Source organism: Poecilia formosa, unplaced genomic scaffold, assembly GCF_000485575.1.
Source record: "Poecilia formosa unplaced genomic scaffold, Poecilia_formosa-5.1.2 Scaffold279, whole genome shotgun sequence".
NCBI classification, from domain to species: Eukaryota; Metazoa; Chordata; class Actinopteri; order Cyprinodontiformes; family Poeciliidae; genus Poecilia; species Poecilia formosa.
The window spans coordinates 593407-620546 of NW_006800218.1; the positions used below are offsets into that span (position 1 = coordinate 593407).

Genomic DNA, 27140 nt, shown 5'->3' on the forward strand with positions numbered 1-27140 from the left:
AAAAACGTTCTTAAGCGACTTATTCGGAGTCTTGACTTTTGGGTGTTTTTGATGGTTTGATTAGGATGATGTCAAAGAGACCTTCCAACCTCAAAGACTAAAGAGATCACTACCAAAAGCAAAATAATCAAATAAAAACACTTTTTTCTTCAACTCTTGATACTCCTTACATTTTTTTAATCGTCTTTTGAGAGATGTCTCTCATTTCCTGCCAGAAAAACTTCTTGGTGGAGGTAAAATAAGTAATGTATGACCTTAACTTTTTTTATTTGTACCCAGTTTGGCTGAATCATTTATTTTATTTAAGAAATTATGTTTTACTTTGAATGAAGCAAGTAGAAAGAAGTTGCGGAGGACAGTGGGTGATCAAAACAACATCAATGCCTTAGTGGATGACTTTTTAAACATGGCAGTGAACATTTAATATCATATAGTCCAACATGATACTTTTCGTTGCCTGTACATGATCTAATACGGCCGTATTTACGCTGCAAGCCACAAGGTTTCGACGCAAGAAACGTATGTGAATTTTTACCAAACAAAAGCTTCATTGCTTCATTAACAGCGACTATTACATGCTCACTTGCTATTTACACATTAGTGTCTACGTTTTTGACTTGTTAAAGAGTTTTTTGATAAAGCGACTCATTTAAAGAGCGCTTTAGCACAACCTGGTAAAATAATGACTTCTCCCTTGTTCCGGTCACTTCACAAGAACCTGGAGACGTTCTGCCTCTTTCTTTCCCCCGTATGTGGAAGCTCGAAACGCCGCTGTTGGTCAGCGCCAGCCAACAAAGCAGTCGTTTCATGTGGGCCTGTCCTGACCTCAGTGATCTCCGTCTCGCAAACTAGACAATTAGTTTGCATGCCTGTGATTGGATGCAAATACAATAACTGCTTTTTTTTCGCCTCCGTTTCCCTTCTCCTGGCTGCGTTTTTTTTTTTTTTTTTTGCCCCCTCATAATAGTGACATTGTGTGTCTTTTGTGTTTGTTCGTGCCGGTGCGCTCGGATATAGTTCGTCTTATCTCTCCCAAAAATAAAAAAATTGTGATGGATGAGCGATATAATTATCAATTCATTTCTACGAGACGACAGCCAAGGAAAAAAAAATGCGTTTAAAAAGAGGTTGTTTTTAGAGGCAAAACTGTAGAAATAAATAAACCCATTCTGAGCTCTATCTATTCTCAGATAATTTGCACTTTGCCGCAGTTGATTACGTTGCGCTTCAAGCTGTGAATGTACTTTTTTCTTCGCCGTGCATGAAGAAAGCATAAACAGAGCTCTGCAGATCAAGCACACTGATAAAAAAAAAAAAAAACAGACTATTTGAGCTGTTTCACCGTCTTACCCCGCGCGTTGCCCTCCTCTCAAAGTTCCAGGGCAAACTGCAAAAAGGTAATCTCATTTGTAATGTGTGACAGCTTATTTGCAACTATGCACACTGGCATATTTTTGCCCCCTCTCTCTTCCTCTCTCTCTAATGGGCCCGCCAGTGATGCTTCTTCCTCTCGTAAACTCATAAAGCTGATTTCACAAAGACACCCTGGAACAGTTTAGATGACACATTGCCATCGCCCGTGAACTCAAGTTATCAATCAAGCACCAATTAACATGCTCGGTTAGAGGGAATCAAGAGGCTCTTTGAAGTTCTGGAGCTGGTGTGAGTGCCTCTATGTTTTATCCATAGCATCTGAAAAAAAAAAAAAAAATTCCACCGAAAATGATTGTTTCCACTAGTTTTTATTGAAATTTCCAGCATTTTTTTTTTCTATTTTATTTATTTTTTGTGGGTGGTAAATAAGCAAAAAAAAATTTAAAAAAAGAAAAAAAAAAGTTGACACGGATCAGAGTCAGAAAAAAAAAAGTTTGTGAAATTTCAGTTTATCAATTGTTCCAACATCGGATATCCTGTTTTATTCGCTGGGTGCAACGCCGTCTCCCCTCCACCACCACCCCTCTCTCTCCACCTCCCCAACACAAACCACCACTTCCTCTGTGAAGGTGAACCTCAAACTCAGTACACAGCACAGCAGCTGCACAGTAAACGTGCACTTCCTCATCGTACGGCGACAGGATCCTCTGTGTGTGTGCCGACGAAACAATCGTCTTTCTTCAGAACGCGGCCCTCTTGGTTTCGATTAGGCCCAGTTTTCAGGAATCAAAGGCCCTCGATGATATCATGCAGGTTACCTCCGAAAAAGTGAAACCGATACGGCTGGCATGATGTTTTCGTACCGGTGAAGTCATTCAGTTTCTGACTGTTGTCGTTATAGTTTTCTTTTTTTGTTGTTGTTTTTATTTGAAGGGGCTTCGAGAAAGCATCATATATTCACAAAAGATCCCAATAAACCTCAAATAGTGTTTCTGGGAATTGTGTGCGCCCTGTTAATTACAGCAGAGATAGTGGAGTTTAGTCTTTTGCAGAGAGTCGAGCTAAACGGGGAGAAACAAAAGTAGGCGAGTGGCACATTCTCTACAAAAACAATGTCCCAAAGCTACTAATCAGACAACTCCTGATCTAGATCTAGACCTTAGATTGCACTAATGAATTCTAATTCTTGTGTTTTAGCATGTAAATATGTATTAAAGTGGTAGACAGACAATCCCTGCCTGCAGCAAGAAGTCTTAGCATAAATGATCTGCACTCGCATGCTTCGTGTTGCACCTTTGAAGTGGTGTTCTTTTTTTTTTCTTAAACGCTTGATTCTGTTGTTTTATCCTGAAATCATTTTTTAGCGGCATGGAGGAAGGCGTGTGGCATCTAATGTAGCTCTGTTTCTCAGCTGTTTTCCCGCTGTGTAAACTCCTTACTTCCTCACTATGCTTACTATATTTTATCAGCCTAAAAAAGCCTGCCAGATAACAACCAGGGAGCAGGGAACAAAATAAAACCAATCACAACTGTGGCAAAACAAAGAAAAAGTGGGGAAATGTAGACCGTGTCTTAAATAATTTATTCTGTTGGATAGAAAAATAATTTCTATCAAAGAAGTAATCTTTTACTATAGGCACAATGTTGACGACTATTATACTTTTGGCATTTAAAAAAAATCATACTAATAAATTAGAATTATAGTTGTGCTTAATTAGCTTCAGCTAACTAGTGTGGTTAAGCTAGCCTTGCATCGCTAGCTTTGCTGTGCGGTGCACAGCAAAACTTCTTTGCTTCTTTGCCAAGAAGCAAAGAATAAAACCTTTGTTTTAAATAGCAAATAGATTAAATAATAACATTTGTAGTAAATTATGGGTCTTGGAAGAATAACTAAGTGTATATGTATTGTTTTTACCAATACATACAGAGTATGTACAGAGATTTGCTAATAAGTATTGTTAGTAAGTAATGGCTAATAATGACTCGGTAGCCATTATTTGCTAGTAAGTAGCAAATAATGCTACTTATTAGCATTATTTACTAATAATGCTAATATTAGCAAATAATGCTAATATTATTTGCTAATATTCTCCAAGAAAATCTTTCTCCAGCCGTACGGGTATTATACTGACACAATGTTGGTTCTCTGTCGCTAATAAGTGTTGAACAGAAGTTGAACATAGTTTCCTCACAACACAGATGAGTGTGGACTTAGACAAACAAAACAGAATTACACTATTATTTGAGTTTTATCAGATTAATCAGTAATCTGATAATTGTTTTTTATTAAAAATGCTAGATAACTGCATTAATAAGTAGTGTTTTTCTGTTAAGAGCAAATGTATCGTTGTATCAACCGTTTTAGGATTTTTAAACATTTCTGTCCTGTAATCTAAGCCATTTACCACAGGCTTACATAAAACAAATTCTGTTTTCCACAAAGGGAAATTATTGCATCTTCAGTGTTCTGTTAGATTCATATGTGTTTTCTGCTCTGGATTATCCTCAAAGTGTTGTTAAAACTATGTTTAAAAAATGACTCATTCAGGAAAATGGAATATATTTTGAACTTTACTTAGAAAGAAAAATCACTCTCTGTAAAAGAAGAAAGTTAACTCAGTTAAGATGTTATTTATTTAGCAGAATATTTTGAAAAGCTTACTAAACTTGACTTGGTGGCCTTGTTGTCTCCATAGCCTTTGCTTCAGTTGGGTAAATATGGACATTTTGATATTTATTGTTGCATCACCATACTTCCTAGAAACGCATTTCAAAGCTGTTTGGCCATGAAATCATCAGAAAAGGCGGTCTGCTTTCAGCTCATCTGGATCTGAATTCATATTAAATGTAGAAAACGGAGCAAGGTTGAAGCTAACTCTTAGTTAATGGCCTTTCAACTACATTTGCTTCATAGCTTTAATACACTGTAACCTTCAAACGAGAATAAAAAAGTTTCTTAGACATTTCTTTTATACACCAACACTGTTAATTTGCAGCAAGAAGGTCCTGGAATGGGATCCCAGCCTGGGCTCTTTCATTTATGCATTGGTTCTCACCAGCTTCCTCCTACAGTTCAAAAACATGACCACTGTGTGTGTGTGTGTGTGTGTGTGCGTGCGCGCGCGCGCGTGTGAGCATGGTTGTCTGTCCTGTGTGTCTCTTTGTAGTGGGTGATCTTGCAAAAATTGAGTATAGAGAGGAGTTGAGATTCCATTGACTGTAAAATAACACAAGAAACATTAGAATTACAAAATAAATTTGTCTAATGGAAATGAAAACGTGACAAAAGTTATTGCACTAGGATGAGGTAGTTTTTCGGCTGTATCAAAATATAAATATAATGAACAACTGGATGTTACTACTGGGGGAAAAGAAGAAGTGGCAGGAGGATGACAACGGTGCATGTTTTTTAATGATTTGTCACGTGAACAAACTTATTCACACATAATTTTAATTTCATTATTTAATGGAATTGCCACAATTCAGCATTAGTGAAATATTTACAAAGTTTTGTGCATATTTGCAATGGAAACACAGCTAATGGGAAGATTTTTAAAAAAAGGTAACAAACAACCAATACAGTTGCAGGTAAAAGTTCTAGCGATGGAGGAAAAAAATTCTGTCTTTTGAGGCTTTAGTATTTTTTTCTTTTTTAATTTCCAATGTTCCTGCTACCCATAAGGGGTCCATCCAACAGCTCCACAACAACTGTACTGGCTCTCTAAAACATTTATTATTGATACATTTTTATTTAAATATTTATCTACATCAGTATTTAAATAGAACAACTATTGATGAAGCGCTGCCTTTTTAGGCATGCAACCTGTGTCACATTTAAAACATGTTTTTTCTTTACTTTACAAGTGCCAGATAACGCTGAGCCCCAGATTTGGCTCTGGTGACTTTTATTAGAGATGATGGCAGCAGCCATGGAGACGGGGAAGCTCCACGTTGGCAAAACAAAGGCTCGCAGTGGAGCTAGATTACAGATGAACGCGATAGCAGGTAAGTGAAAGTGACAAGGAAGCATCATCCCTTTCTGAGGTGATAATTACCTGCAGCTGGAAGTCTGAGAAAGGTTATCTTTGAAACCAGCGCGCAGTGAATGCTTTGAGAAAATGGACCACTGCAACGCTGTGTTGTTTTTTTTAAATGGTATGTGGGTCATTTGAATTTCTCAAGGGGTGAAAAATATTGACATTTTTGCCCATTCTTCTTTGCAAAAACAAAGAAGTGCTGAAGTGTATTGGATTGAGAACATCTCTGAACAGCAGATGTTAATTCTTGTCAGATATTCTTGACTGTATTTGGGTCTGAACTTTGACGAGGTGGGATTCTTTGGTCTAAATGGGTCAATTGTTAAATTTGGTTGTATGCTTGGATCATTCTCCAGTTGCATATTGACCCTCTGCCCTGCCTCAAGTCTTTTCAACCACCTAAAGGTTTATTTAGCATCTTCTCGTCAACCCTGGAAATCTTCCTCAATGCATGCTGCAGAAAGGCACACCCCCATCTTGTTGCTTCCCCCACCACACCGCATTTTGAAAGTGGGTTAAAAAGTTGAGTTTTTGCCTAACTTGACAGAGGACTTTCTTTTATTTGTTGGGTCTCTGCATGCCTGGAGGCAAACTACAAACATTACTCGCCTTAGCTTTCAAGAAAAGCGTCTTCCAGTCTTGCTTTAGGGCCAGATTTGCAAAGTGCACAATGAGCAGTCGTCCTGTCGACAGAACTTTTTGCTTCTTCGTGTCCTCAAGACAAAAAGCTTAGAGGTCACAACTTTCTATGGATTTTGTTCTAAACCCTGCAGATGAGTATGTGGTGGAGAACAGCTATGCAGTCTAGGACTAAGCTTAGGGCTGGATATTTATCGTATCGTTTATTACGTTAAATTTATTATGACAATCGTTTTCACAATAAGTTCCAATTCATGATGTTTAAACCCCCCAAAATTGTCAGAATTTGCTAATTTTACTATTTTCTCCAATGAGGCTGAGAAATACAAATAAATCCAAAAATATGATTAAATGCAGCGACTGTGTGTGATTTAGTGGTGTATTTATGTGGCTGGTGTCCTAAAGACGTGCATTACAAATTGGTATGGTTTTCAAGTGTTTGTGTGGCTATGATTGCTGTCGCCCTAAAAAAATGTAATAAATTGTTCTAATTTTAACTTTTAGTGTTATCGCAATAGTACCACAAAATATTGTGGTAAAGTCTAACCCTGGAGGTATGTAAGCAGAGGACAGGCTTTAGCCGCTTTACCTCTCAGATAAACTTTGCTAAGCTGCCACCAACCTTGCTAAGCCGGTTGGTGGCATCAACTAACTCACCCTCTCTGTGGTTACCTAGCAACAACCAGCTTCAAGTTTCGCCAATGTGTTTCATATGTGCTTAAAAATGAAAAACAACAGCGTGGGGTGAAAACCGTGAATAAAACAGGAAAAGTCATACCACCAGTTTGGCAATATTTCAGATAGGTAAAACAAAAAAACGCATCAATAATTATCAATATCGAGTGATAGGAAATGCATATATATACCATGTCTTAACTTGCATCTTTCTGGTCTTAAATGAAGGGGGGAAAAACCACCCAAACCGTAATTGCATCAGAAACATCGACTCTGAGAAAAAAAAAAATCCCCTAAAGACTTTCAGCAACCTCTTTTTTGATCATTTCACACGGCGAGAATTATATCAGATGTCAGCATAATCTGACATCATTATCGGGATCAAAATGCGTCTGACACGGAGCGACCCGGGGCGCTGACAGCGGCACAGCCTCTGTGACGGGATGATATGGATTACACTCTGCGAACCGACCTTGGGCCTTCCTTGTTTTTTTTTTTTTGTTTGTTTTTTTTTAAATGACTGCCACTCGAACACGGCAACGACCACATGTGTCGCATCGCTGCCAAATAAAACCCAAATATCCCCCCAGATGATTAAGGTCAACGCCAACGCTGCTTTACAGAAGCCATCCTAGCATAAGCCTCAGAGAGCAGAGGGGATGGGTGGGATTTGGAGGAGGTTGAGCGGGTTGGGCACCCCCCCCCAGACTCCGGCTTGTCTTCGCCGGTAGGTCTCCTCATTGATCCCCCAGGTTCCCCTCTGCCTCGCCACAGCGGCATCAAGACGACGGCACCGCCGTACCCTGTGGGCTTCTCCTCCCAGGCGCCGTGACCTGTTGTTGACTTTCATTTTCTGTGTCATTAAGAGGTTTAAGCTTCTTCATGAGTTTATCCCTGGATCACAGGGATCTGCGAGGCTCACCGGTCATTTGCTGTCAGCATCCCAAGAGCTCAGATTGTTAGGGCCTGCTTTACTCTGAAATTGATGGAAATGTGTTGGACTAATTTGGCTTTAGCAGGATTGGCTGAATATTAGTCCACTCATCCCGTGGATTATCCCCATGGCTCACTCCAGTGAACGCGGCGTGGATAGGAAGAGCTGTCAAACTACATGCCTCATTCTCCTTCAGTATTTAGCTCCCTGCATCAGAAATGTGCATTCATTTCATCTATGCATTTTTTTTTATTCCTACAATGACAAGGACTGATGCTGCCGCAGGAAAGCCGCGCAGCATATAATGCACACAGTAATGAGGGCTTTGGGAGCTCTTAACCGGTGAGATGTGCTTATCTGCACAGTGTGTGCATTCATTTAATCTGAGTTCAACATCAGGTGTCAAGTATGATTACACACTGATGCATGTGCTATCAACAAAATAGATTTGTGGCAGCACTACAGTGTCAGATGTGAGTGTTTTCATAGAGTGTTGAAAGAGGAAAAATAGACGTACATTAATCTGAGATTTGTGACCTCTTTCCAGTTGGTGTTTTTTTTTTTTCCATAGTTCTGACACGCCAATACAGACTTTTTTCTTTGAGAAAAATAACTGGCAATTTAAGTTTATATGGTTGGTGCAGGGCCGGCCCAAAGCATGTGAGATAAGTGCCTGCTTAAGGCCCCCTCACCATCAGGGGGGCTCCGGAGAGGGAAAAGCTAATGGGGTTAAAAACAAACAAACAAAAAAAACTTTGAATTACACAAAATAAATGCTATTAAATACGGAAATCAATTTCTATGTTATTGGCATGTTGGGGAAATATAAGATATTAAATTTGTTTACTGTAAATTCAATGTTTGTCTGTTGACGTTACTTTAAAGTAGTTAAAAGAATATGGCACACTTATAAACTAAAATGCATTTGAAAATGCAGATTGTTTTTTTTTAGGTTGCTACTCCTGTAATGTTAAAATCAATATCCATAACAACAGGCATGATGTAAACAAATGACACTAACAATAATGGGTATGCTGTACGCTTAGCAAAGATGATTGGCAATAAATTATGTCTAAAATGATTAAAACAGGGTTTTACTCATTAAAAAAGGAGACAAGACTGTAAGCAGTTTCAATTTTTGACTGACATCTTATATTAGTCGTTAGCTTGATTAGCATTGCTAGCTAGCTGTAAATGGTCATGTTCATGTGTGTTCCCTAAACTCATAATGCAATTGATTGTATTTTACTAAGATTACTCATATAACATATGAACATTAATCTTAGTTTGTAAAAACTCTTTGCTGCAAATGGGCAATTAGCAGTGACGTTTGCCAGTCCATACAACTGACAGCTACTGTCGATAGGTCTTTATTTCTCATCAAAAGGTTTAGGATAAAATGAAACTCCAGTTTGGTTTAGATTCTTGTCTGTTTTTGCAACCGTCCATGCATTGACTATTGACTATTTTTACGGAGAAATCAACTAAATAAAAGCAGCCTGTCTGTTTTTTTTTTTATTTGTTTGTTTGTTTTTTGACTAGCTTTACAGGAGTTAATGTGGGGGTAGGTTGTTTTGATGTCCATCATGGCAGAATGGGCTGCTTTCTGCAGAGTCACGTGCAAAGAGTCAATACCTCTTCTCCATAGAGAAGAGCATTTTGGTTAGCATTACCTGGCAAATGTTGACATTTCTGACCAACCAGTCAGAAATGTCAGGACAGTTCGAAAACAGGGCGATTCACGTGACTCACTGATTTTCTCTGTGCATGTTCATTACCGCCAGGAGAATTTAACACCGTTGGCTTCTTTTCTCCCCTCTCCAGAATATTCATTTAACGTAGTGAGGATTTACCCCCTAATTTCCTCTCCAGCAGCAACACCACTGACCTTCCTATTGGCTGTGGCATGTTGAAGTGACAGCTGGTGTGATGCAACAACAACTCACCCCCCTCCCCATCCTCCTCCTCTCCATCACACAAGTTATAAAGAGCAATATCTAGTTCCATGGATTGAGATAAGCTTAGGTAGATTAATGCTCCGGGACACTGAAATATTTGCTGTATAAAATTCCTGTTTAGAAAACAATGGCTGGTTTCTGCAGACGAGAACCTCTGATCTGGCAGATGGCACGAGCTCCAAAAGTTCCTCCATGTTCAAGGCAGCGTTTCTCCCCCGGTTTGAGCTCCTGTGGCTTAATGGGATTTTAGAGTCTACATTCAAATGAAGTCTGTATAGGGGGGAAAAAAAAACGGGATTATTTTTTTTCAGGCTGTTTAATCTCTCTCTCTCTCTCCTTTTTTTTTTTTTTTTTTCAGCATTCGTGGAAAAGCGAATGCTACAATCAGCGAACGCTAGAGCGCAGACGGCCTATCAGCTCAGAGAGCCAGACGGATGCCCTGTGGACCGTTTTCTCTAACGTGAGGCGCGCTCAGTCACTTCGACTCACTTCAGCCCGGCTTGCTGCACCGCGCCGTGCCCGCCTTCTTCTTCTTCTTCTTCTTCTTCTTCTTCCAAAAGCACTCCCATCCTGCTCAGCGAGGACAGACGCTTAAAGGCTCTGTTGTCGTCGCTGCCGCCGCCAGACGCAGATCTTTCAGTGAAGAGCTGCTCCATCTCCGACTTCCCATCAGTCAGACCCTCCGTCTCTCTCTCTTTCTCTCACTCTCTCTCTGCACCCCGCCTGCGTCTTGGATCGTCTAGCTCCTCATCAGACAGATAAAAGATCTGGTGGAAAACCCCCTCAACCCCATGAGAGGTCCCTTCGCTTCCTGAATCGACAACCTGATTCCCGGGAGATCTCATGATGCCCAACGCGTTCCAGCAGAAAAAAGGTGAGACAACCAACTTAGGCTCGTTAATTATAAGTTAGACTGACAACTGAAAGCGGCAGGAATTAGCGAACGAAGCTCACTCAGATTCCATTAAACCCTCGTAGGCTTTTGCAGAAAAACAAATATCACTCTGTGTATATAAAGCATGCTTCACTTTGCTTCAAGGAATACATTTTTCATTCCAATATCAATGCCCTCTTATTTATTTTTTCCCATTTGGGGACTTTTGTTTTTTTTGTTTATTTGTTTCCGAAATAAGCTCATCCCTGAACAACTTTAATTTACAGTAAGGAGCTCACACCTGAGCAGCATGGATGGAGCGCAGCCAAACCCAACACCCACTGCATGCAAAGGCCAGCAGCACTCGCCTGCCAACACCTGCGTTGATAAATCTGTAGAATTTCCATACAACTTTCATGTCGGTCACCCAATCCAAGAGATTTAATCGCTCAATCGCTTGTTCAGTCCCAATTCGCAGGCATGCAAAGCGGCCGAGGCACGTACAGTAGGCACAAGTGTGATAAATCAACTGTCATCTGATAAGCAAATGGGAACGGTGCATCCGCTAAAATAATGGCCCCCACTTCTTTTATCTACTGTATTTAAAAAAAAAAAACTCATGTAAATAGGAGGCTTTGTTTTTTTTAACACCCGCCACCATGAGATATGAGCAATTTGAGAGAACTTTTTGATTCACTTTGGATTTTCGTGTCAGCTTTGCATCACAAGTGCTTTCTCCCCTGGTGCACGGGAGACACTGAAATCAAAAGGTGAGTGGTTTCGATGAGAAACTTTTGTTGTTGTTTTTTTTTACTTTACCATCAGAGGACTTTATGAAAGACTAGCTAAAAGAAAAACCCAACAGATTACTGTAAATGTTGTTTAATGCACAATGTGACCCCACGCTTCGGTTGGAAATTTCTTTAGTTGAGATCCACTTGCTCTACTTTTGCTTGTGGTCTCGAGTATGTGGAACTTTTTTTTTCTCCCCCCCAAAGTGCAGCATCAAAAGAAAAAAAAGAAAAAAAGTGTCTCTCTGCAAGTAAACGTGAAGGTGCTGAACTTCCACCTGCAACTTCCTAGGGTACAGAGATGCTTTTTTTTAAAAAAAAAAACAAAAAAAAACGAGAGCACATAGGGATGATGTGACTCTTGGGGAGTCTGGAGAATCACTTCATGGCAAAAAAATAAAAAAATAAAAATGCAACTTAATGAGGCACGATGGTTAGTCGGGTTGAATTATCTCTGGTGCATACAAGCTGTGGGAGTTTTCTTTTTTTTGCAGGATGCATAAAAAGAAAGATTTAAGATTGTTTGTGATTTTTGTGAATTAAATTAAGTAACAGCTCAGGTTTTGGAAGAGAAAAAAAAAAGGATTTTAAGACCAAACGTAATTTTTGTTTGCAAATTAATTCAAATTTAAATATGCAGGTAAAATATTATGCATACGTTTGCATATTTTTAAGATAAAATCTTGAACTTTCCCCCTTTTTGAATCCTTCTCCATCTATCTACCACAAATGCACTTTTTTTTATTTTTTTTATTTACTTATTTATTTATTTAGTCTTCTCTGAAAGACTCAGAGCGCTTTCATCCCTCACCAATCCCACGTTTCCATGTTGGGATTTAAATCCATTTACCGCTCTGGCTGCAGGGTAAGCAGCAAAGGAGCCGACATGAAAACACACCTACATACCACCGGCGGGTCGAGACGGTTTGATGCACAGGAATCTGGTCGGAAGCGCGAGGGCGCGGACTTTTTCGAACAGAGAGCTCGGAAAGCCGTGGAAGAGGCTGACCTCCCTGTGTCTGAACGGCGGGGTGATTAAAAATGCAGATGAAAAATAAATTAACACTGCTCTCTATCCAGGACTGCATTCATATTTTAGTTTTTTTTTTTTTTTTCCTTTTTCCCCCGTGGCACAGAGACGGAGCGCTGAGTGCAGTTGCTGCTTTGTTGAACTGTGGCCTACAGCTAGGTGTGTGCAGTTCCTGTTCAACCACCCCCTCACCCCCCACCACATACACGTATAGACCAACGCCGACCAGTGGCGGTTGGCGTTCGCCTCAGCCAGCCACTCTGACCTTGCCGCGCGCGGTTAGTAATGTGGGAGAATTTAATATGGCTGAAATCAAAACTGGGCCACTGTGTGACCGAGCGCAGGGGAAGGATCGGGGTGGAGGGGAGGGTGGTGGGAAGAGCTGCGACTGTTAAACGTGGAGGAATGACAGCAGAATACCACCCGGAGCGCGTCTGTGTGGGAATCTCTTCAAACACACCAAGTGTGGCGAGAAAGAATTCAAAACCGGTTGGGCAGCTTTGAGTCTTCACCTCTTGCATCACAACGCACTTAAGAGAGACAGTGGAAGTTTCAAATGCTTCCATGGAAATACACCCCGGAAGTTACCTGTGTTGGGTAAACAGTTCGAACCGCAAACTAGAAGTTTAGGTTCTGGGCAACCGGTGGGTTCGGTTTCTGCTTCAGCTTTCCCTTTTCACCTAAGAGATTCGTCACGGATGATTTCATGGTATTCACGTCGAAAATGGTAGTAATAATGTATCAATCTAATTACTGCAATTTGAAACAAAAGTACAAATTATTCTGTTGTCTTAAAAATATTTAAGTCATATTTATATGACTTAAATATCTTAAATTTAAGATATTTAAGTCATCTTAAATGTTCATATTTAAGATGACTTAAATATGAACATTTAAGTCATCTTGACATTTAGAAATACGGCATGAACATCTATTAAATTTAGTTTTCACATGCTTATTGAGCAGAATATCAGAAATTGTTGCTATTCTATTTGTAGAGTAGCGGAAACAACTCAAACTTTATTTACAGAGCGGTTTTCATACAGCCGAGTGTATCACAAAGGGGCTTTACAGAGGTTAAAAATAGGCGGACAGACATAAAACCACAAGAGGCACACTAGAAATGATCCACCTGAGTCAGCAGACGAAAATAAAACGGAAAACAACAAGAAGCAAGTGAAGCTATAGATAAAAAGATAGAAACATAAATTCGTAATAGATGATGAGGAGGTAGAATTAGCTGTTCAGTGAACTAGCCTGCAGCCAGCTGCTTTACAGACATGTTACTCATAGAAACTAGTTTTAGAATCGTTATTGGCTTTCTGAAAATATGCCCAAACTGACAGATTTGCCTTTTTTTGTAAGCTGGATTGTAATAGAGGGACTATCTGTAGGGCATTTATCGTATCGTTTCTTGTGGTAAATTTCTTTTGAAAATTTTGTCTAATTGTTGTCGCAATAAATTACAACACATGATTTTCAAACAGTCCCTAGAACTGTCTAATGGAAAAAATAGTTATACTATTTTCTCCACTGTATTTTCAATGAAAATATCAGTAATCATCAGTAACTTTCAAAAATATGATTAAATGCAGTTACCGTGTGAAGTTTAGTGGAACAAATCACACTTGTTTTTGTGTCTGTTGTCCCAAAGACGCATATCACAAATAATATCTGTGTTTGTGTGGCTTTGATTGGAGTCAGAGCCATAAACTTACCTAAAAATTACATGCTGTCATAACTTTAATCGTTATGGTGATGGTACCACAAAATATCTTGATAGTACTTTAAGTCCATATCGCCTAATTCTACTATCTTATGGTCTATGCAGTCAGGAAAACGCTGGTCACTCAGGTAGTTCCATCTCATTTTCAAGTGTAAAAGCATTGAGACGGAAAATGTTAGGATTTTAAATCCGAAATTTCTCAAAAAAGAAAAAAAAAGAAATCTTGGTAGGACTAACTGTGACATGCCTAATAAGGAAAATAAGACAATAACTATAAAAAATTGTATTGTGCTTTGGAATAAAATAAATCCTTAAGTGTTTTTGAAACTTTTTTTCATGATCTAGTAAGCGTTAATTTTAAAGCTTTGGAGTATGCACTCTTGAGGAATCTCCTCCTATGCAGTTTGAGTTAAATAAAAAAAGGAAGAAAAAACTATCGAATAGAATAGAAGAAAAGCTGCTCTTCCAGGTTTCCACCTCACATCCAGCCCATCGAGATCCACAGCTCGACACCTAACTGGTGGATGTTTGGGGCAGCGAAGGGGAGAAGGTGGAGTGATTCAGGCACATGGTTCCTATTGGATCATTATCCAGGGTGGTGCAGAGTAATAAGAGCCACCTGTTGGCTAACGGCGTGCCCGCTCCGGAGCGTCCCGTCTAAGACAGAATACCTCTGAAGATATGGAGGCAAAGCTTTGGAAGCAATCTCCCAAATTTCAGCCACTCAGACCTGCTGCTCTGGAGCAAACACAGCAAAGATTTAACGATGGCACCCATTATTTGCACACATCATCAGTCTCATTCCTGCGTTTGCTAGAGGAATCTGAGCCATCATCCAGCAGGTGGCACGCCGGCAGGAAGTAGATGGTATGCGTGGAAAATTCCACCGAGTTCGGATCTGCAGAGTGCATTCTAGGCCATCTCTCAGCTGGCCTTGAGAGGAAGTCCTGAATATACAGGCTTTGATTTGACTAAAATTGGAATTCCAGCCCACCAAACACCCAACACCATTACACACCTCGGCTCTCAACGCGCTCCGAGTCGTTTGCTTGGAGGAGCAAAGCAAACAGATCTCAAGGTGAATCACCAAAGCGCTGCAGAAAACTTTCTGCAAACATAGTTTATAAGAGTGTGTTTTTGAAGGAACCAATAGACACTTATTGTCCTGAAGTGCTAATATATATATATATATATTTATATGAACAGGGACGGATTGAGAAGAATAAAGGCTCCTGGGCTAGAACCAGATTTGCTGCCCAATCGCAAAAAAAAAAACAAAAAAACAATCTTTTACTTATGCAAATTACTGAACTTTAATAGGTAGGTCTACATATTTGCATATACAAGTTGATGTGTGGTTGGCTTAAAATGTGTGGCATCAATTTGGACCATGTTGGTCCCGAAATAATATGTAATTTCTAAATATTTGAGTGTAGTTTAAATTAATAAAATAATCCTATGTTTTACCCAAAAAAACACGCATGCGAAATGAGCCCGTGAACTTTAATATGAACCAGGGATGCACCGATCGACATTTTTCACTTCCGATACCGATATCTGAGGTTTACCATTGGCCGATACCGATCCGACACAGAAACGGTACAGAATTGGTTTAAAACACGTATTTTTAAAAAAACGCAAACCTGAATGTACCCAATTACAAATTTAAGTGACAACTCTGTACCAGTTAAATACACCAACAGCTTCACAATGTTGGTCAACCATGTAAAAACGACTTTAATTTGTTCAGTCAGTGCAATTAGGAGCGTAGCACCAAACTGAAACTGACAAAAGCAGATTGACCACCTTAGTCAAACATGTAAATAAAATAGCCATCGATAATTTCTTTCCAATATTGAGACCGATGCATATTAATATCAGGATCAGTGCATCTCTAATATGAACACGAAAAATTAGTTTGCCGCCCTCCCCCTATTGTTTGTGCCCCGGGCTACTGCCCTTTCTAAAGTCTGGCCCAGTTTATGAAGCAAGAACAATCCAAACCTGACTGTGAGATCCTACAAACTTAAAAAAAAAAAAAAAGCAGCTTCTCCTCATATTTGTGTTTAACCTTGTCAGACGGGATGAAAGACAGCTTTCAACATGGAGACACGCAGCAGCTTTGTTGCAGGGAGGGCTTGATTGCACGTCAGAACAGAAGTCATCTGTGTTAATTAATATAAAAAAAAAATGTTTAAAAAAAAAAGCATGAGGCAAACCTCCAAAAGAAATTCACTCCTGCACAGAAAATCTTTTGAAGTCACCCTCCTCCTCCACCACACACATCATTCACTTTTTTACATCTCAATCTCTTCTACCTGTTTTATAAATGTTGTGCGCACGTACAGTAGGTTTTTCTGTGATGCCTTTAAACAGACGATCAAGGTGAAAAGATATGAATGCAAATCTCCTTGTGATGGTTTCCACGCATCCGCCGTGCAGAAAGACGAGCTTAAATGCGAGTGAAGAGAGAGAGAAGGAAAAAAAAAACAAGAAAGGGAATGGGGGGGGGGCAAAAAAAAGTGAAACTTAACAATATAAAAAGAAAATCTTTTAAAGAAAGGAACTAAAAAGACCTCTGTAGCTAACAGCGTTATCTGTTTGGTGTTACAGCGCGGTTGCATCATGCCTCTCAGAACAAAACTCTGCACTCATCTTTGCTGACAATGAACACTGAAGTTGGCAGAAATTTGCTGTGAAACGAGACAAAAAAAGTGCAGTTTATGAAGAGGAGGAGGAAGGAGGGGGGGAAAGTGAGGCAACCTCCGGGCCTCGGGCTTTTGTCAGTGGGCATTTCTGGTCGGTGACCCTGTGGTGCACCGCCTGGATAGGCAGCGATTCACACCTTTTATTATTATTATCGTTAAAATGAATTCAGCTGGTGAGCTTGATTTCTGAACGCCGTCAAACAGAACAATGTTTAATTCTGCAGTCTGAACGGAGACGATTCGGATTAACCAGCGCAGTTTGATAACACGGTGGGTTCAGATGGGGGCGCATTGATCAGCCTCCTCTGCCCCTCTCTAAGTGGGTCATTTATTATTACTGTTTTTTTTTTCTGTAGGAAAAAAAGAAATTGGTTGAGTAAAAAGTTTGCCAAGGATTTGCGGTAATTATCTCATCCCCGTATAGCGGGGGCACAGCATGAGGCCTTGGTAAATTACACGTCTCCCTCCTAACTCCTGGATGGTTTATGGCCGTGCATTATGCATAAACCGCGCCGGAGCGCCTCAAACGTCCCCCAAGTGGATTGAAATAAAGTTGACGCTGCTCTTTGTTTGGAGCTCCACGCCGTCTTTATTTGGCAGTGCTGAATCGGAGATTGCTGTTAAAAAAAAAAAAAAAAGACGTTCGTCTTAATTATTTTTGGAGACTTTTTCGCCCTCCCTACTTCCCCACCACCACCAGTCTCGCAATGGTTCGTGAACACCTGAAGTGGTTTTCTTTTTTCCTCCTTTTTTTGGAGGGATTCCGGCTACAAATGGGCGGATGCTTGGGCACTCCGCTGGGAGATGTCACTCTTGCTGAAGCGGGAAAGAGGAGGGAGGGTGGGTTGCTGTACAGTTGGAAAAAAAAAAAGAAAGGAAGGAAGAAAAAACAGGAGCACAGACTGTTGGGGGGAACATTAATCTCAGACCCCACCAAGTCAGACGAAGTTGTTTAAATCTCGTCGAAAACCATTAAAATGTGGCTTTTTTTGTTTTTTGTTTCATGCTCAAAATAATAGAACTTGCTTTTAGAAAGTCTTTAAAGGTTTCTGTGGGGAGGAAAGTCTTAAAACAGAAAACGTTCCCTCTTACCGCTCGTTTTAAAGCCCGTAAAATGAGATCTCTGGGAAACCTCCGGAGATCATCTGTGCCTACAGGTGCAGCCCCTTCCCTACTTGCTGCTGCAGACTGGTGCCCAGCTGGCTGAAAGAAAGCTGCCTTGTGCCTTCAAATTTTGCTCTTTGAAAATATGTCCGGTTGCAGAAAACACAAAAAGTTCAGGGTATGAAAACTAAAGAAAGGCAGCGCTGGTTCCCTCTGGTGTAAAGGCACTTGAGCACATTTAACAGTTGCTCATTCTACATTTTTGCTCAAGTATGTGTTCAATTTAAAACAATTAGTATTATAGATTATTATTTAACTGTAATAATCAATACATGCTAGTGTTGTTGCTCCATGATTTTAAATAATACATTAAAATGTCTCTTTTTATAACATTTTAGTTTTGTTTTTTTTCTTTGACACTTTTACACATTTACAATGAGTATCTGTTGTATAGCAACCCCCATGTGATAACAGTAATTTACTTTCAGTCAGTTTACACACTAATTCTGAGCTAAAGTTGCACTTGGAACTTCAACAGGGGGCTGGGCAGGTGGGCCATGGGCACCTTTGGGAAAAATGCTGGTACCCCCCAACACCCAAAGAAAATCATTGTTAGTTTATATAAAAGGCATACAGAGTCATTTTCTTCAATCAAGACATAAATGTAAAAACACAATCAATACATACATGAAGTTTTAAATATATATGTATTTATGTTGTTTAGTTGTGACACTAAAATTTTACCAGCCCTGTCTGGCCGTCTCTATGAAAATGTTCTGGGGCTACCACTATCTAACTTGCCTATATCCACAAATACTTGCTGTTTCTTTAAGAGTAAAATTATCTTTTATAAGTCTTAAAACAACTAATCATCATTTCAGGGTTTTTATGTCCTACATAAATTAACAGAATTTTTGTACATATATTTTTTGCTCTCCCTAGCCCAGCAAATGCTCCTCCTCTGCCAAGGAGTGAACGGGATGAGAAAAGACAGCGAATCTGTGGTCTGGAATCACCACAAGCAAGGCTTCCAAGGTGAGTCACTGACAGTAAATGTGTGCCCACATGTCGTGAGATGAACGCAACTTCTAACGCATTGCCTGTTTTACATCTCATAACCGAGATTCGAAGGCTCGCCTATTAAAGCCTGTAAACGACGCGCAACTTCACACCAGTCCTGCCTTCCACGCAGGGATGAAAACAAAAACCACAGAGTTCAAGCTTGTCCTAGATGCCTTTAATTTCATGCGAGCGCCTGGCTGGTGATAGTTGCAGACAAGAAATGGATCAACACAACAAACACAAGGCTGCAAGAGAGGTGGAAAAAAAGCAGTTTTATTCTTATAAAATTCTTATAAAATTATGCAGCATAGAGTTCACATGCCTTAAAATAACAAAGCAATGCACTGTTAATTTTCCAGATTATTCTTTTTTTGTACTTTATCCTCATCTATCAAATTAATCCAGTCAAAAAGAAACAGAAGTCAATCCAAACTGAGCAACAGTAGGTTTTAGCCCACAATACAACACACTCCTGACCTTGACATGATTTTTTTTAACAATGTTCCAGAGCGTTTTAAACATTAACTGATTTATAACCAGGAGCTGCATGCGTGCTCTACTCCGGACTCCCAAACCTCAAGTTTTCCTACTGCAATGCAATTACAGAAATGCAACAAGTTTGCTTTACTATACAAACAAACCCCTTACAGAAAATGGTCTAAAGCTCTATTAAAAACAACAATCAGGCAAAGGTTACAGACAGTTACAGAACAGCTATAAGCAGAGATGAGAGGAAAAAAAAAACATAAAGCTGAGCTAAAGAGCCAGTTCAAACCGTGCGCTGAGAAAAAACAATCCCATCCGACCGCTCCACCGACTCAATGCATTACAGAGGAAATATCAGTCTATTAAAGCTCTCCCCCCAAAACCTTCCCCACCGACGGCATGAAGTTAACATACCCGCAGGGAAATGCGCCTACAGACTGATAAGAACCCCCAAAAGCAAGGCAGAGACATCGACCTGTCCGCACGGACCTAATTCAGAGCTCTGTCTCTGCGCAGCTCATGTATGGACTGTATGAGTGTTAAATGCGACGGAAGGCAGCGGCACGGTGCGCCGTTTAAGTCACGGAATATAAATTAGTTCTGAGAATTTCGGGGGCTGGTTTTCTCGAGCCGGTGACGTCGCCAGCTCGCTGTCCTGTGACTGTGCGGGCTGAACCAAAAGCAGGGGGGTTCTGGACCCCGCGAAGCGAATAACTTCGTTGTTTTCGACAATTATACGCATTTTATTGCTCGTTTGAACGAGTATTAAAATATATTTTCGCTCTAAAAATCGCCAGGTGCCGTTCGCGTCTGAAGCAGCGCTTTGAAACGAGTTGCTTTTGAAAACTTTAGAAAAAAGTGTCTCTCCCCTGCGCCGGCAGAGTGGTACGGTCTCAGGCTCAAATTCCGAGAATTGTGCTCCTCTGATTCTTAGAACAGGGGTTCTTAGAAGTGGTGATGCAAGAAGTTTCTAGGAAAGCGCTACCAGGTGATTTTTTAAATTCCATTTTTTTTTTATTTAATGTGGCGCGAAGTTTTTATCTGCTGTGTTTCTTGTTTATCTTTTTAGACGTTTGTCCGTTTTTGTGTCTGCTTGGGTGTTTTGTGAAGCCGGCCGGGGCTGAGTGTGGCTGTCAGAGTGTGAACAGAGGAAACTCCGGAGAGAGAGAAAGCGGGCTGCTGCTGCTGCTGCTGTGGGTGACAGCCGGAGCGCCGCTCTCTCCGTCTCTGGCAGACCGGCTCGGCTGTCTCCGCGCGGAGCCGGCCGGCCGGTCCGTCTGGAAGCGGCGGGCAGGCGGACGGCAGTCTCCAGCGGTTGTCGGCTGTCACACTCGGTGGTGGTGTAAAGCAGAGTAATAACGCTCTGGTTTAAGAGAGCAACATCGGAGGAAAATGGAGCGCTGAGTGCGGCTCGCAGCGCACGGTGCTCGGGGTGCCTGTGATTAAATCCCCACTTTTTTAGTTCAAGTGACAAAACACAGAGGAACGGCGGCAAGCAAGCGCTGTCACGCGAACTTCGCAGACAGCGTGGCAACCGCACGTTCGGGCTATGTATCTATGTAGTTTTTAGTGCGCAGCAGCCGCGGTAATTTGCTCTAATGGAGCGCAAAGGGCTGCCCAGAACAAATCCTCCTGTTACCGTAACACTGCAGCGGAAATGTTACTGTTGATGTGTGTGTGTGTGTATGTGTGAGAGAGCGGGTGTGTTTTTTTCCGCGGTAGAAGCTACAAGTTGTCTCTTTTTTTTTCCACTGTGACAGCACGCTGTTTGACAAGTTTAAGGTGTCACTCCGAAGGGGAGAGTCTGTCAGAGCTCTGCTCTGGGAGAAACGGAGTTTCGTTTGCGGGCTGAATACTTTTGCTCGATTAAACACGAAACGTGACGAAAGTAAAACAAAAAAAAAAAAAGTTTGGTGACTAAAATGTGAATTATTTAAATTTAACCGACGCAGTCATTTAAAGAACGACTTCAGGTGTCCGTAAGCGTCGTGCCAGACCCCCCGAGAGTAGTTAAACAGTTAATGTATCTGTATCTTCGTATTTTATTCCCCAATTGGTCTGTCTGTGCAGTCCTGCTTCTATTTACGGACGAGTCCAGTTACAAGCTCCACTTCTGATACTTGACTTAATGACACAGTCATAAATCCGCATGTATGCTTCAAAGCCAATTTTAATATTTCTGGTGTTTTTTCTCCCCCTGGTTTGATAAAACCATTGACTCAAAAATGCAGCAGGAGCGTTTTGAGCGGACTTCAAAACATCAGCAAACTGATGTACTGTTACAAGCTGCACCACGTAGTTTTATCTTTATCACGGCGTTAAAATCTCACGATTTAAATTCAGATTTTTTTTCATGCCGACAGGGTGAAAGATAAATAAATAAATAATCTTTGGGAATTATTTCCCCTACTTTATAATCAGGTTGTCAAAAATGAAACACGCACCGAAAACTTTCTTTGCTCCGGTTTAAGTTGAGACATGCTCTAAGATCTTGATATGCTGTTCATTTGAATAACGCTGATGTCGGTATTTAAATTAGTCTAGACTTCAGTTCCACATAAAAAAAAAGCTAATTATTATTAAATTTTGCCCATTTATGTTGTAGCCATTTTTCCTGTAATTTGCTGCAGTTTATTTAGCTGCTGAATAATTTATCTTGAACTTTATCATGGTAAGCTTTCGATGAGTGTTTCCGAGAGAAAGTGAGGAGGAAAGAAGTTATTCTAAAAGCAGAAATTAAAATATCCGAATGTTGTTTTAATAAATGGCGCCGCCTTCTGGCGACATCGTCTCTGTTTCTGATCTGACCATCTCTTTTATGTGGCGATATTAAATAAGTTGAATACAGCTCATTTATCCAAGATCAGATCCCAGAATTTGGTCTTAAAACTAGTGGATTCTGTGTGGAACGGAGTAAACTGATGAGTTTTATCATTTCACAAGAGCAAAAAAAAAAAAATTCATTCTTTTTTATTTTGTTGGCAGAACTTGACAAAATGGCTTGTGCAGCAGACAGCTGCATACAGTTTACGCGCCACGCCAGTGATGTCCTTCTTAATCTGAACCGGCTGCGCAGCAGGGACATCCTCACAGATGTTACCATCCTGGTCAACAGACAGCAGTTTCGTGCACACAAGACTGTTCTCATGGCTTGCAGGTGTGCAGTGTTTATTCTTAAAATTTAAAGCGCATGTTTTCTTTATGCTCTTGGTTTAAATCTAACCCTTTTTTTCTCCATTCATGCACACAGTGGGCTGTTTTACACTATCTTCACTGACTCCCACAAGTGCAACCTTAACGCCATCAGTCTGGACCCAAAGGTGGACCCCGAGGGCTTTGCCATCTTGCTGGAGTTCATGTACACTTCCCGTCTCACACTAAAGGAAAGTCTCATCATGTCCATCATGAATACGGCCATCTATCTGCAGATGGACCACGTCGTGGACACTTGCCACAGATTTATCAAATCCAGGTCGGTGGAATCCGTCAGATCTCTTGTGTAAATCCGTGATTATCAGTGTCTGTGTGTTCATAACCCCTCTCTCGTTCCCTGCACAGTGATCCGACTGCCAAGCTGCCCAGAGATGAGTTTCTGGTCAGTCCCTTGGTGTTGCCTCAGGACATCCATGCGTATCGACCCCATGATGTTGTTGACAGTCTGCACAGCCGCTTGGCTCCGTTCAGGGACGGAAGGCCCTACGGCACAAACATGTTCAGCAGCGTCAGCACCCCCAGTAACTACCACCTCTACGGGCAGTTTCCCATGCCGGGATTCCCTTTCCCGATCTGTAAGCTGACTGATACCAAAAACGCTTTCGCCGACCTCTCAAAGAGTGGGATCCACCACAAACACTGCCCTCCTCATGACGGCACCAATGGCATCAGGGCAGACTACGCCAGAGCGCTTGGTACCGGCTCCTCTGGCATTATTCACTCAACCACCTTTGCTTCCAGAGAGATAGGAAGAGACGATGAGATGAGGAAGGAGGGGCACGAGGGCCAGCCCATTGGCCTCAGCTCAAGGAAGCGCGCATTCCCTGTGTTGACCCTTGAGCACCAGAAAGACTTAAGCAAAGAGCATGGTTCACAGGCAGAGGACGACCTCATCCATCAGCACTATCCTTTGGGAATCTCCGCCGGGCGCAAGAGTCTCATGAGCAGCCCGCAGAGTCCCCTAAAATCAGACTGCCAGCCCAACTCCCCGACAGAGTCCAGCAGCAGCAAGAACGCCAGCCTCTCCCACATTGGCGGAGGGCAAGTGACGCAGGGTACGCCAGACCCTAAAGCTCGCAACTGGAAGAAGTACAAGTTTATCGTGCTAAACCAGAGCGCGAAAGACGACGAGGCAGGGCTGAGGGATCCCGGGCTCCGCTCCCCTCAGCGCCTCGGCCTGCAGCCCTACATCCACCCTGGCGACTCGGAGAGCCTTGACGCGCAAGCCACGAGTAAGAGCAGCGACCACGAGGACCTACCCGTGCCACAGGCCAGCCGTCTCAACAACATCATCAACAGGTGAGAGCCTTTAAGATGCGAGTTTAAGAAACATCATCTTGTGGATGATGGAAGTCTTGAGTGTTTGTTTTTTATCTTTTCTCTCCCAGTGCGCTCGAGGGGTCACTGAGGAACAGTGACGGCCACCCTTCCCACTACCTGAACCGCCTCGGCTGCTCGACCTGCGGCTCTCAGTCCCCCCAACACTCCAACGTCTGTCCCAACAACCCCAGGTCACGCCTCTCTGAAGACATGGCGGAGCTCCACTCAGAGTATTCAGACTCCAGTTGTGGTGAGTTCATGGTTTCAAGTTTGGATTGCAAATGCTTCTATCCGGCATCAACCATTAACGAAATCCGATTTCTCTTCCCTCCACCAAGCAGAAAACGGTACATTCTTCTGTAACGAATGCGACTCCAAGTTTGCCGACGACGAAGCCCTGAAACAACACATGCTTCAAGTCCACAGCGACAAGCCATACAAGTGTGACCGCTGTCAGGCCGCTTTCCGCTACAAGGGCAACCTCGCCAGCCACAAGACCGTCCACACAGGTACTGAACTGAAAAGACATCTCTCATTTTTATCTTCAAGTCTTTGTCATTGAAGTCTAAACCGATTTCTTTCTTTTCAGGAGAGAAGCCGTACCGCTGTAACATCTGTGGCGCTCAGTTTAACAGACCAGCTAACCTCAAGACTCACACTCGCATCCACTCAGGAGAGAAGCCATACAAATGTGAGACATGTGGAGCTCGTTTTGTACAGGTAAGTCCAAGGCTAAACCGGCCCTTAACGTACAAAACTGTGCTTTAAAGGCTGTTCAAACATTTGAATCAATCATTTTATTTGGGGTTCCTGTTTCAGGTCGCTCATCTTCGTGCCCATGTGTTGATCCACACTGGTGAGAAGCCATACCCATGTGAGATCTGCGGAACACGCTTCCGTCACCTGCAGACGCTGAAAAGCCACCTGCGCATCCACACGGGAGAGAAACCCTACCATGTAGGTTGATTAGAAGAGATTCACTCCAATTCTCACTTGATTGGCTCTCAATGGCAGGTCAAATAGCAAATCCTTCAATAGAATCCCTCAATACAAGCATCAAAACTAAAAGTTGACTTTTTCTTTTTTGTTGATAAACATCAATTAGCCACATGTACTACAATGCCCTTTCCTGGAGGTTGGGGATGTATATGTCGAAGCATTTTTTTAAAAAAATATTTATATATTTTCGTTTCAGTGTGAAAAATGCAACTTGCACTTCCGCCACAAGAGCCAGCTGCGGCTGCACCTCCGACAGAAGCACGGCGCCATCACCAACACCAAGATCCAGTACCGCATGTCCACAGCAGAAATGCCTACCGACCTGACAAAGGCATGCTAAGCTAAGCTAACAGAGGGGAACAAAAACAAAAAACGGTTACCTTGGAGGCAGTCTTGACCCTGGCATTTAACGACCCCCACCCCCTTCAAACTTGTACAATCATCCAAAATTGTAGTGCCACACTGTGTTTTTGAGACAATTCAATTGGCTGCGTCTGCCATTCTAAACGGGTTTCCACTACATGTGATGCTAGTGCCACTTATGGTATCTTAGTCACTTTATGATTTCTATATAGATCTAATTATATAAATATATATATATATGTATGTTGGGAGTGTTTTTAAGCTTTGAAGGTACGTATATAAAAGCTTTATTTTGTTGAGAAGGACGAAATGTAAACAATGTGGGTTTTTTTGTGGAAAATACAGTATTTTATATCAGAGAACTTACTTTTCTGAAAGTATTGACAATTTTGACAGGTGGTACATATATTTTAAGAAAAAAAATAAACAGGCTTTGTGGCTATATAAATTTGTCTAGACATTTTTAAGCATATGTACAGACACGTAGGCGTAAAAGGCAGGACGGGTGGGGCGCATTGGGACTGGAGGGAAAACGTATCGGACTGCTGCTGCTGTCTGACTGTTGTGCATGAGGTATTTCTTACCGTAGTCGGGCAGACCACGTAAATATTGTGACATATTGTGTTCTATCTGTGCGATTGCTCTCTGCTGGCAGAGCCAATCTAAGCGTTTTTTGAACTGCATTTCTGGGTACTGCTTTGTAACGACCAAGAAAAAGAAAAAAAAAATAGAAAGATGTTCTCATTTTGTTTATCTGTTTTTGTTTGGGTTTTTTTTTTTTGCTTTTTTTTTCCTTTTTTTGCTTCAGATGTGTTTATATATAGATGTGACTTTAGGTTTTTGTTAATTTTTTTTTCATAAGTGAAAGTTTACAGTTCTTGCTCTTTGTTCCAGATCCTACCGTAAACTTGTGTCAATGTTGAGCTCTTATTATTATTTTTTTTGTTTGTTTGTAGATACACTGTGTATTCAATGTGCCTTTCTCTAAGCTGGCTGACCTCTTCAGGGTTCAGACCAGCTCTATTAAAGGTACAACTCAAGGACACCACTTGTCCTAATTCCCAGTATGTGTGTGCGTATGTGTGTGTATGTATATATTTCTAAATACTTGTCTGTAACCTTACAACATGAAACTTTATCATTGTAAAAAAAATTCAAGACTTTTTTTTTGGATTGGGTTTCTTTTTTTTTAAACTGCATTAAAATTATTGTACAATGTTATAAATGTATGAATGTAAAATAAAGGTACTGGATTTCTATGTATTGAAAGCAGAGTTTTTCATTTTTATTTAGAAAAACTGCAATAACGATTGTTTTTAATTTATCACCAAAGTCTTCAACATGTAGAGAATATTTGGATTTTATGCCATTTAATAATACAAAGTAGAGCAGAATTGTGATGCGACTAATAATGGTCAAATAATTTCTCTGCAGCTCCTCTAGAGTTACTCTGAGCATTATAGTTAGTTCTGTGTTTCCAGGCTAATAGTTTAGATCAATAATGTGTTGAACAGAGATGTTCAAAACCCTGACCCTGCTTTTCTTGGTCTTCATAATTATTTTGGGGTAACAGAGTATAAAGAGAGCTGAGGGGGGAAAAGCACACCAATCTTTCAAAAGACATTAACTGGAAAAATATCTTTCATATATTTGAAAAAAAGTTCCTGTCACTTTCTAATATGAATTAGTTTGGGGTTAGTCTGTTGCATAAAAATCCCAATAAAATAAACAATATTGTAACATGAAAAAATTTGGAAAAGATTCAAGTGGTGTGAATATTTTTTTTCCCACCAAACAAAAAGAAAAAAAAAAACTACTGACATGTGGGCAGGATTACAATGGAGTCA

At 41.0% G+C, this 27140-nt stretch overlaps 1 protein-coding gene across 3 annotated transcripts; it reads left to right on the forward strand.

The window, feature by feature from the left end:
- The first annotated feature begins 5262 nt into the window (after positions 1-5262).
- On the forward strand, positions 5263-26392 carry bcl6aa (BCL6A transcription repressor a). Of its 3 annotated transcripts, XM_016681390.1 has the most exons (11): positions 5263-5379; positions 9976-10491; positions 18793-18885; positions 22384-22555; positions 22649-22870; positions 22957-23910; positions 24000-24181; positions 24273-24440; positions 24521-24651; positions 24751-24888; positions 25127-26392. In XM_016681390.1, exons 2-11 carry the CDS (start codon positions 10461-10463, stop codon positions 25268-25270), a joined length of 2235 nt encoding a protein of 744 aa, XP_016536876.1. In that variant the 5' UTR covers positions 5263-5379; positions 9976-10460; the 3' UTR covers positions 25271-26392. The 3 variants fall into 3 exon arrangements, with proteins under 3 accessions (XP_016536876.1, XP_016536877.1, XP_007571428.1); XM_016681391.1 differs by lacking the exon at positions 5263-5379 and having other exon boundaries at positions 9678-10491; XM_007571366.2 differs by lacking the exons at positions 5263-5379; positions 9976-10491; positions 18793-18885 and adding an exon at positions 18914-20386.
- Positions 26393-27140: the final 748 nt, after the last annotated feature.

What these genes read in the sequence shown, in the direction of transcription:
- bcl6aa (XM_016681390.1), top strand. Translation starts at nt 10,461, where the DNA reads ATGATGCCCAACGCGTTCCAGCAGAAAAAAG. An exon ending in CTCAACAACATCATCAACAG is followed by an intron (nt 23,911 to 23,999) that starts GTGAGAGCCTTT and finishes TTTCTCTCCCAG; the next exon opens with TGCGCTCGAGGGGTCACTGA. An exon ending in GTGGAGCTCGTTTTGTACAG is followed by an intron (nt 24,652 to 24,750) that starts GTAAGTCCAAGG and finishes TTCCTGTTTCAG; the next exon opens with GTCGCTCATCTTCGTGCCCA.